General features: G+C 41.9%; 1 protein-coding gene across 1 annotated transcript in view; it reads right to left on the bottom strand.

The window, feature by feature from the left end:
- ppp2r5d (protein phosphatase 2, regulatory subunit B', delta) overlaps positions 1–4,582 on the bottom strand; it is a 41,546-nt gene extending 36,964 nt beyond the window's left edge. Inside the window, exon 1 of the mRNA XM_085799136.1 lies at positions 4,447–4,582. Within this exon, the coding sequence (XP_085655262.1) occupies positions 4,447–4,473 (27 nt within the window). The 5' untranslated portion in view covers positions 4,474–4,582. The remainder of the gene's footprint in view (positions 1–4,446) is intronic.
- Positions 4,583–11,653: the final 7,071 nt, after the last annotated feature.

Below are 11,653 nucleotides of genomic sequence, written 5' to 3' on the forward strand. Positions count from 1 at the left end.
ACGGCACCAAGTGGAGCAGAGAAGCCGCCTGAACCCGGCAAAGTAAAGAAAAAAACCCAACGTCAGCGCCGATTCAATGCATTTCACACAGCGCCACCAGCAAGAGGGTTTTATTTAAAAAAAAAAAAAAAGAGAGAGAGAGAGCGAGAGAGAGAGGAAGCCTGTATCCTATTCTCAGTGTGAATCCAGCCCAGACTGGTGCGTCTGGTCGGGAACTGCAGTTGAGAATTTATTATTAAGCTACAAAGTTGTTTATATTCAGTTTTACGAGGTGACAGAAAAGTCAACAGGACAGGCGGCGTATTAACCCGCTGAAACAACGGGTGACGCCATGAGGGGGCGATGGACCCGTCAGTTATTCGGTTTTCTCAGTTGCATGTATATTGAGACAAGGACAGAAGTCTGACTTGATGCCAAAATCGAATTTTGACCATAGCTCGATTAAGCTCTGCATGTAAACGTACTGAGTGTTTTTGGTAACTTGTTATAAATTTGATTGTAGGTTAAGTGCTGTGTGTGTGTGTGTGTGTGTGTGAGTGTGTGTAGTTGGGAAATTAGTGTTGAAACTGTATTCATGTAAAATAATATTATTATTTGGATTTATATGCACGAAAAATGCATAATAAATTCACATGTTTTTATTTTATTTTTTTATTTAACCTTTATTTAACCAGGAATAATCCCATTGAGATTCAGAATCTCTTTTGCAGGGGGGTCCATCCTGGCCCAGAGAGCAGCACAGTACATCCCCATCAAGTACACACACAAAACAAACATAAAAACAGCTAAAACAGTAAAAGCAAATCACATCACTACATTATAATCAGCAGCTGCGTTCGGTGAGAGAACATGTGCAGCAGCAGTCAAATAGTCCTTGATCCTATAGCTTTAAAATCTTCCATACTTGGGAGATAATCCAATTTAAGACGACTCTGTAATTTATAGCAGGACGAGGGTGCGAATGCTTTGAAGTCACTTTCCCTAAAGACAGTCCGTGTACGAGGAACAGCGTACATGATCAATCTATGAGCCTGAGACGACAGCTTCTGGTGTTGACTTTAGGAGCCAAGAGAGAACACAAATAAGGAGGCAAGTCACACAGGACGGCCTTAGAAATGTGATCATTACCAATGTTCCCTCTAATTTTCAAAACTCCTGAGCAGAAATTCAACTCCCCTGATGAGCTGCTGGAGCGACTGTGAGCGACGGCTTAAGCGAACACAGTAGCTACGTCCACATGCTGGTGCTCTGGCCTCACCTCTACAACTCCAAATATCAATACAATTAGCTATTATGATTAATAACAGATTATTTTGACAACATTACCTAGGCTGCTCCAGTTACAGTTCATGATAACAAAATACAATATTGTTTTGGCAAAATAGATTTTGCATTTATTGCCATATGAACAATATGAAAAAAATAACTAACATCAAGTTGGTGTCATCAACTCTTGGCGCTGAAGCATCTTGATATGAACAGTAATAATAATTCTCAAGCACAAACTTAAATCGTAGCTGCACTACAGACCACGGTTAAGGTCAGACATTTAACAGTTTCACAAAGCCACATTAGGTAGAAATAAACAGTAAACTAGTCGGGGATGTTTGAGTGTGCAACTTTTAGAGGGAACAGTGATCATTACACATGTTGTGTTTCCTGGTGAGTTCGGTGAGGATGAGACCTGGTCCTGGTCCCGGTCCCGGTCCAACAGACTGACACCTGCACGATCCAGAACCACTGACACCGTGACTCAGGTGAGCTCACACCGACACCTGGAGCCCAGAGGCCGCGGGTCTGAGAGGACCTGGACCAGGACCAGGTCCTAGTCCAGGTCCAGGACGGTCCGGTCACCTGCTTCCCTCTCCTCCCTGGATGAGTCACGGGTCCTCGGACATAACTTGTTATAAATTTGATTGTAGGCAGGTGCTGTGTGTGTGTGTGTGCTTGTATGTGTGGGTGTGAGTGTGCAGGGCCGTTGTATAGGGGAGAAAGGTGATGATAACTCTAGGGGCCCAGCGCCCAGTGGGGCCCATAAAAAAAACCCAGTAGTCTAATCTTTGTATGACTGAATTATTCTGCTTTCAGCATTCAGCCGTATTTCCTTCAGGAAATGCATTCTCTACTTCTGCATAAGACCCTGACTAATACTCATAGTAATGCTGCATTAGCATCAAAACAAAGTAGGCAATTTTTTTTATTTTTTTTTTTGCGTTGCGTAGGAACTGATGAAGCCCCTTGGATAAGAGGTGAAACGTCTTCCCAGACAAATACAAGTCCAGTTGCCTACGATTCAATTTGCCCAGAAAAGAACGATGACCTGGATGAATGAGAATATCCATAGACAAAGCATAGGCCAAATAAAAAATGCGTATACGTACGTAGTCTAAGAAAAAAAAAGGTGGAAAAGTCAGGGGGGTAGGGGGCCCACTTTAGTTTTCTTTCAGGGGGCCCAGAATTCCTAGCAACGGCCCTGTGAGTGTGTGAGCATGTGTAGTTGGGAAATGACTATGTTGAATCTGTCTGTATGGAGAATCTGGATCTTCAGGTGTGTTTCCTGTGTTAGGTTCCTTGTTTTATCAATTTTAAGTTTTAGTAGCCTAACTTTTTTTTAGGATTTGTTTAGTATTTTGTCTGAGACTTCACTGGACTAAAGGAAATTGCACTTAAAACCTAAGAGTGATTCTTATTAATAATGCAATATTTCACAAATGCATGGGGCGTTCGAAACTGTGTTAATGTAAATTCAGGATTCCTACATATTTGAAATTTCCAAATTCCATACTTTTTCCAGACCATAATTTCCAGACTTCTCGGTAAAAAAAATTCAAATAATTTGTGATATTTGAGTAAATAGTTGTGCATTATATAATAAAAGTCATGCAATTAATCATTTGTTTTCATTATTCTGAATGTGTATGCCATTATGTAACTAGCTATAGGTACAATAGTGCATACAAAAATAAATAACCCAGATAACTTCAGATGAGACCAAACCCAGATAAGTATTAAGATAAATATATTTCCATACAATAATTTCCATTTTCCATACTTTTCCAGGCCTGGAAATGTATCAAATCAAATTCCATACTTTTCCTGTAAATGATTATTATTGTTATTTGGATCTATATGCATGTTTTAACGTGGACCCCAGGAGGAGCAGCTGCTGCAGGAGTTAACAGCTAATGGGGATCCAAATAAACACATAAATTCACATGTGATGAGACCTGGTCCCGGTCCAACAGACTGACTGACACCTGCAGAACTCAGTCAGAACCACTGACACCGTGACTCAGGTGAGCTCACACCGACACTCTGCCTCTTTCCCTCCGATGAATAATTCACCGGAGCATCCTGCGGTCCCTCCCCGGGGCTCAGCAGCTCCTCCCCGGGGCTCAGCAGCTCCTCCCGGGGCTCCAGCAGCAGCTCCTCTCGGCTCTGCTGCGGAGCTTCCCCCGGACGGAGCTCCCTCTGACTGCGGATAGCGGTTAGCTTAGCCCGCGGAGCTAACGGCGGCTAATGCTGCGTTCAGGTCAACTCGGAACTCAGAGAATCTCTGACCTCCTACTTGAAAAAGTGCAATCAAACGCCACCTCATGTCGGATCTCTTTCATTTTGGAAAGTAGGAGGAGGAGGGAAAAATATATCTGAGAATCAGTTATCTGAAGTCACACAACAATCTGCAACCCTCAACAACAAAAAAAACCTGTTAAAACTGTAAAACTCCGTAGTCTACTAGTATGTCTAATGTCATGTCTTTATTTGAAAATAGTCCTGCCATTTTTGTCTTCTTTTGTACTACTGACCTATGTATCACTGTCTATGTACTTACATATATTATAAGTGATATTATTTTCTATTTTTATTGATTTATTGTTTTTGTCTGTTTGTGTCTACAGTTGTTTGCTTTGTCTGTAAACGTTATTACTTATTTATAGTTGCTGGAATTCAATGTACTGTTTGAATTTACACACAGTCAATGGTAAAATATCGATTAAAATGCATTTTAAGACGCCAAAATACATTGAAACATTATGATATATGCAATATTTAGGCTACTTAACTAGTGATGTTGTGGTAGATTCATGTTGGTGTTTCTCTTCGATTTTAAATTATCTGTTTCACTATTTTAAAATGCTTTTTTTTTTTCGTCATTATTGTTTTTGGGGCCCTTTGTAATGTTTTATTGCCTTATCTAATATTCTAGTTTTGATATTGGAGAATCGGAGTTCCGAGTTGTCCTGAACGCATCATTAGCCTGCTGAGCTAACGGCTAGCCCATAGACCGTTAAAAATAACGGTTAGCCTAGCGCGCTGAGCTAACGGCCTGTCGCCTAGCTGCAGTCTGGACCGGCCGAACCAAACCAACGGCCGCTGCACGAGCCTCCCGGTGACGTTACCGTGGTTACAGGGGCCGTGTGGCGGGAAACGGAGCCGCGGACTCACCTTCTCCTTCTTGGTTTTGTTGGGCATCGTGGCGGCGGGACGCGGCGTTTCCACGGCGGGAGGCTCCGTGATGCTCTTCCCCGGGACTCAGACGCTGTCACTCGGTCTGTCTCCGCTGCCTGCGCCCGTTCCCGGCTGCAGCGCGCTGATTGGCCGCCGCGGCGCTGATCTGCCTAGCGACGCCCGCGGAGAATTTTCTGATTGGCTGTTGTCGGGTGAGTTCGGTTCTGAGGGTGAGGCAGGAGGATTCCAGTCTTCCCCAGCAACACACAGCACCTTCAACCCGGTGGTGCTCAGGACTCACACCTCAGTCCAGGTGGGAGAGTCCTGAGATAATAATAATAATATATAATAATAATAATAATAATAATAATAATATATATAATAACAAGTGACCTGGTTTAGATAAAACTAAAGGCTGAGTGACGGTGAAGAAGACCGTGAGCTGCTGCTGCTGCTGCTGCTGAAAGCTCCGGACCTGCTGTCAGTGAAAACCTCATGTTCTCTCTGTAAAAAAAAAAAAAATCTAAATCCAGATGCAAACTTCTCCGTCATGGTGGGAGACACGTCACCAAGGCCGAGTGACGTCAACCACGACCTCACACGTCACACAGATGACACACCATAGACATATAGCCTACCATGGATCTATAATAATATAATAATAATAATACAACCATGACTATACACTCTGTATATGTCTATGTGACATGTGAAGATCAATATAACGATTGATTATGACTGGAAATTCATCCTGTGTGACTTTAAAACCGATTATCTTTTTTAAATGACTGTTTTCTGCCTCTCATTTTTAACTGTTAGGACACCTGAGTCTCCCTATGGGGATAAATAAAGGTTTCAATCAATCAATCAATCAATCAATCAATCAATCAATCAATCAATCAATCAATCAATTAATCAATCAAAAGAAAAACAAAAAGAAGATTGATCTCTTCGCTCCTGCTGCTCTCTGATGATCAATCCATTTAAACTCTAAATAACCAAAACCAGTTTCCAAACTGTAAACTGTAACATACTGTAATATACAGACCCATTATGGGATGGAACACATTACCCATTATAACAATAAAAATATTAACTCAAAACACTTTTTTTTTTTTAAAAGGTAGTAGCCTACTGTAATAGACCATTTATTTAAATAAATTGTAAATTCAATGAATAAGAAATCTACTGTGGAATAGTTTATTGTAGGAAACGTTAGTGGATGTGATGTAATGTGACGTCTGGACTATTCTTTGTATTTAATCGTGTAGTTTTGGACCAGACTGTTTGTGTGTATGATGATGAGTTACAGTGATGAATGTGAGTATGTAGGCTGCTATACTATGTTTTTAATTAAAAGACCCCAGGAAGAATAAATAATGTCATGACATCAGCTAATAGGGATCCTAGAAATAAACAAATACCGGTAAACTCAGACTCAATATTATAATTTATACATTTATATTATATATATATATGAACTATGATAACAAACTCCTCTGTCTAGGAATGTAAATGTTTTAATTGATGAAACTGTCTTCTGTCTGTTGTTCTTTCCTATTGTGATGTGTGTGTGTTAATGTTGCCTTACTTGTCTTAATTGTGTAAAAGTTCAAGTTCAAGTTCAAAGTGTTTATTGTCATTTGCACAGTGGAAAGGTGAGTTTCCCTGACAATGAAATTCTTACTTTGCTGTCCTCGTCGTAGAAGCCAGCAATTAATAAAAAGAGCAATTACAAAACAACAATAGTACAACACAACAACAACAATGAGCAGCAATAATAATAATAATAAAAGAAATAAAAGAAGAGAGAAGGAGGTATGATGTGTGTGTGTAATATGCACTATGTATAATAATAAATAAATAATAAATAAATAGTGTGCAAATTGTGCATGTGCAAATGTGGTGCTACTGTGTGAATAATGAGTTACCGGCTCCTATTGTTTAGGAGTCTGATGGCAGAGGGAAAAAAGGAGTTTTTCAGCCTAGAAGTCCTGCTTTTCACACTTCTGTATCCGTATCTGACTTGTAGTCTCGACATGATTGAAAATGAGATCCTGCTCTCAATGATTCTCCAGATTAAATAAAGGTTGAAAAGAAAAATATAGGCCTATATACAGTCCAGGCCAAAAGTTTGGACACACCTTCTCATTCAATGTGTTTCCTTTATTCTCACTGAAGGCACCAAAACTATGAATGAACACGTGTGGAATTAACAAAAAAGTGTGAAATAACTGAAAACACTTTTTCTTTTCTTCTTTGTCTTCTCTTTCTTCTTCCTCTCCTTCTTCCTCCTCCTCCTCTATCTCTGCCCCCACCAGTTCTAGTTTCTTCAGAGCAGCCCCCCTTTGCTCTGATTACTGCTTTGCACACTCTTGGCTTCTCTTGATGAGCTTCAAGAGGTGAACCTGACCTGAACATGGTTTTCACTTCCCAGGTGGTGTTGCCTTGTCAGGTTCATTAGTGGGATTTCACTGAGAATCTACAATGTAAATAGTCATGAAAATAAAGGAAATGCATCGAGTGTGTCCAGACTTTTGGCCTGTACTGTAGGCCTATAGCTACCTGTTATAAAAACCCATCTCCTCTCATGTTGTGTGACGTCACTGTGGCGCCACCTGCTGCTCAGTGTCAGTATCGGCTGCTGTGATTGGAGCCTGAGCTCAGAGAAAAACACCACGTCTACAGTCGCACAATTTCATGTTCATGTGGAGAGTTGCTGGTTCGATTCCCGCTGCTGACAGGCAGGTGGAGCACAGCGGCTTTAACCCCTCAGTGAGGAAGGAAGTAAGTACTTTATTTGTATAGCACCCTTCTCAGTACGAATACACAGAGTGCTTCACATCGTAGATAAAACCATCATACAGTAGCTACATGACAATACGCAATAAAATATAGAAAGTACTGTGCATATTATACATACATACTGTACTTTTACATCCAAACTAAAAACATGGCTCACTCATAACTACACCTGTACCCACTAAGATATTGTGCTATTTGCGTCATGATCATGCTGCCTGTCTGTGTTTTATCTGTCTATGTGATGTCTGCATGCAGCCCTGTCTGTCTACATCCCAGAATGTGTAGTACAGGATGTGCTGATGTAGCCTATTGTGTGTGATTACTGGTATATTGCATGTGCTGCTCTTGTATGTCTCTATGTGCTGTCTCTGCATGATTGTACTGATGCCGACCTGTTCTATCCCTAGTGATTCTTTTTAATCATTGTGTTGTAATATATTGTTGTTGTTGTTTTTTTAGGATGCTCATTGTCATCTGGCCGGGGACTACAGCAGGATATTAGCCATGCTGGCTAAAGCCCTTTTTACTGTATCTGATGCAGTTGATTAATTGGGACTGTCCACGTACAATAAAACAATAAAGTAAATATTACATAGTAACAGCACAGATAACAACATAGGAAAACATCAGGTGGCACTTGATCGACCCGAGGGGGTCGAGGCAAAAACAATGTTCAATGAGAGGTGAGTCACATCCCACAGCATCAACACCCAAAAGCCCTTTTAAACAAAAAGTCTTCAGTTGACCCTTGAAACAGTCTGCTGACTGGGCAAATCTCATCTCCAGTGGGAGCACGTTCCACAGCTTCGGGGCCACGGCCCCAAAGGACCGGCCCCCCTTGGTTTTCAGACGGGTCCGAGGGACTGACAGGAGGCCCTGGTCTGCTGATCTGAGGGAACGACTGGGGGTGTGGAGGTGAATGAGGTCACAGATGTAGCTGGGGGCTTGGCCATGGAAAGCTTTGTATGTGAGCAGTAAAACCTTCAATTGAATTCTGAAAGATATTGGTAGGGGAGAGTGGGGTAATGTGAGACACCCCCTGTATCTAGAAAACGTAACACATTTATGGTCATGTGACCATTATGTTTTCAAGCCCCTTCCATTTCCCCATGGTCATGAAGGAGAGGAACTCATGATGCTGTGGAAAGCATGGTTTTTTCACAAAAATGTTATTTTTGCATGTAAAAGTAAATTTTCTTGCTGTCAACTTAATCAACTGTTGATTCAGGTAGAAAAACTTCTATGATACATGATGATGAACTACCAACACATAAAACCATGTGATGATGCTGGCTGAAAATTAGCCTGAATTTCTAAGAGAGGTCGTTTTTTCTAAAATGGGGGTGTTGGGGTAAAGTGAGACAAATGCTGCGGGGTAAAGTGAGACCATGGATGTATTATAATAAATCCATGAGTGAGACTGTGAGCACCACACACAAAGATTTACACTAGAATCTCGTCCCCCCAAGCCAGAAATCTCGCGTGATCAAACATGATCTGTAGCCACACTGCTTTGTTATGCTATGTGCTCTTCAGTCAGCTCGCTTAATATTGGTTACATTCAATTTTAGTCACATTCCACTTTGTCGGCTCCCCCACACACAAGAGGACTTTTGATCAAAATGGTCACCATTGTCGGGTCCTACAACCTGACCCCCAGACTGTGTTTTAATCTAACTGGGTCTATCTGTCATTTGAATGTTAATTAAAACATTTTGTGTCGTATTTGATTTTGTTCTTGAGTCACTTTGTGTTGAGAAAACAAAAGTGCTTAATTGACCAACCCCCATGATTCTGTTACTAGTCCGACATTAGTTTTGGGATGTGTGGTTGTCAAGCTGTCAGGACTCTAACTGTGACAACATGTGTTGTTATAGTTTCAGAGCGGAAAAAGTAAAGGATCAGTTTACCCCATTGATTTCTCTGGTTTGTCTCAGTTTACCCCTGAGCTGGGGTAAAGTGAGACATGAGACCACTTTTTTTTAAACTATCATATTTTCACTGCCCTTCGTCCTGAATACATTCTGATAATTTCCATTGCTAGGCAACATCCTGAATTAATGGGAAATGTGTAAATTTGACTGATAAATCATTTTAGCTCGCTTAGAGGGGAGCAAATGTAAAAAGTGTCTCACTTAACCCCACTCTCCCCTAACCAGTGCAACGAGGCGAGTATGGGAGTGATGTGACAGGACTTTTTTGACCGGGTGAGAAGTCTGGCTGCTGCGTTTTGAATGAGTTGAAGGCGGTCGATGGATGACTGATTAAGGCATGTGAATAATGAGTTACAGTAGTCCAGTCTAGATGAGATGAAGGCATGAATTGCCATTTCTAATTCCGAGTGAGATACTGTGGAGCGGAGTTTGGAGATGTTCCTCAGATGGAAAAAGCAGTTTCTGGATAGTGATTTCACATGTTTGTCTAGGTGCATGGATTGGTCGAGTTGCACCCCGAGGTTCCTGATGTCGGTATGGATGTGGTTTTTGAGGGGACCCAGATGTTCTTGTACCTCGGCTGTAACACTGTCAGATGCCATGATTAGGCCTGACAGGCAGGTGGACCACAGTGGCTTTAACCCCTCAGTGAGGACTGACAGGCAGCAGAGAGGTCCGACCTCTTATTGACTGTTGTTTTCACCCAGAAACACATAAAAACACACCACAACGCAGCTTCGTTGTTGTCGTTTGGTCCCAACTATATTAGTCAGATCTTCTCATACAAACATGTTCAGGTTCTTCTTTCAGAGATGAACTCATCAGAGTCTGTGGACGAACGAACACACACACATCAACACAACCCGACAACCTCGACACCGTCCCGGACCAGACTTCACTTCATCTCCTCCAGTTCCTCCACAGTGAAATACCAAAATACATCCACGGTCAAAAAATAACCAGTTTTAAAAACAGTTTGTTTTAACCAAGAAGCACGACAACACAAAGTTAAACTCAGTCAGATACATTATACAGTTTAAATCTCCTCTGAGGATGTGACTGATGCTGGTAGAAACTGGTCTCTTACCTTCTCAGCAGGAAACCGTCCACAACGACGCCGTAGAAACCCAACGATCAACTTTTCAAATTGTGGAAGAAAACGCGTGAAAATGACGCCTTCACCAACCCAACTGACAAACGGACACCTCACTAACGTCTCTACAGCTGATGAACTTCAGACAGCGAGTTAATCAAAACTCAAGATTCACTGTCAAACGACCTCTGACCTCAGAGAGCCTCGTTTTAACGCTGCGTTTCATTACAACTCAGGAATCTCTGAGCCTGAGCTCACAATCCAAGATGGCCGCTCTGCATCAACAGGGAGTAAAAGCTGCACACGACTCTGCTGATCCGACATGTGATGATGTTAAAGCAGAAGTAAGTGATATGTTTGTGTTAATCTAAGTCTTAAATAGTTGTATCTTCCGACAGCAATCACTTCTATAGAGTGTTTGGTCTGAAACACGGGTCTGTCAGTCACTCTGCTCTGCTCTGAGCCCAGGAGAAAACTTTCCTTGTATCCTACAACCTTTATCCAATGAGGAGAGAGAACGGCATAAAGGGGCAGTCCTCTCTGTGTGTGCAGCCAAGGGATGCGCCTGAATGTGGTGACGTAGGGACGAGGACCAATAGATCCATGACGAGGGCGGGGGCTGCTAACTCCATCTGCTGACAAGACGTTATGGTGCGTTCAAGGCAACTCGTAACTGGTGTTTTTCCGACCTGTGAAGTGGTACCGGTTCGATCTGGTACGAGTTCACGGGTCAGAAGTTACGAGTGGCCGTTATAGTGACTTTCACAGGTAAAACAGGTCGGAGAAACACGAGTGGGTTGCCTGGAACGCTACAAAGTCGTAAGTCGTGACTTGAAGCTGTAATTTACGGTTTCAAAAGCCTGCCTGGAACGCAGCATTAGCCAAAACCACCGGATCACTTACCTTCTGCTTTAGCCTAAGTGTTTTTATCAGAGAAGGTTAGCCATCAGTGCTAACATCAACAACTAAAGGGTTGATTTTCACAGTGGTGGGAAAAAGGTTTTGGGACACCCTTAAAATTTCAGCGGTTTGAATCCCTGCACATGTGGATCAGGATGCGTCGTTTCCCTTGGACGCCCAGATGTTGGTTTGTCTTCCAGCTGTTGGTTGGTCTGTATTTCCTGGCTATCTGGAGGCAGCTGGACCTTCCTGTCTGAGAATGTGCTGGTTTTATATAGACATGAAGCACGGCAACAAAAACTGTGTCTTTTAATAAAAAGCACAACCTTCACTAGTGGATCACTGGAACCAAAATGACCCAATACTCAAAAACTCTTATGTATTTTTATGGAACTAATCAATTTTAAGTTTTAAGTGGCTTTTTATGCACTTTAAGACCTAAGAGTGATTCTTAGTGCAATATTTCACAAAT

The sequence above is a fragment of the Trachurus japonicus genome, chromosome 15 (assembly GCF_045865225.1).
Source record: "Trachurus japonicus isolate A0001 chromosome 15, Traja_1.0".
NCBI lineage: Eukaryota > Metazoa > Chordata > Actinopteri > Carangiformes > Carangidae > Trachurus > Trachurus japonicus.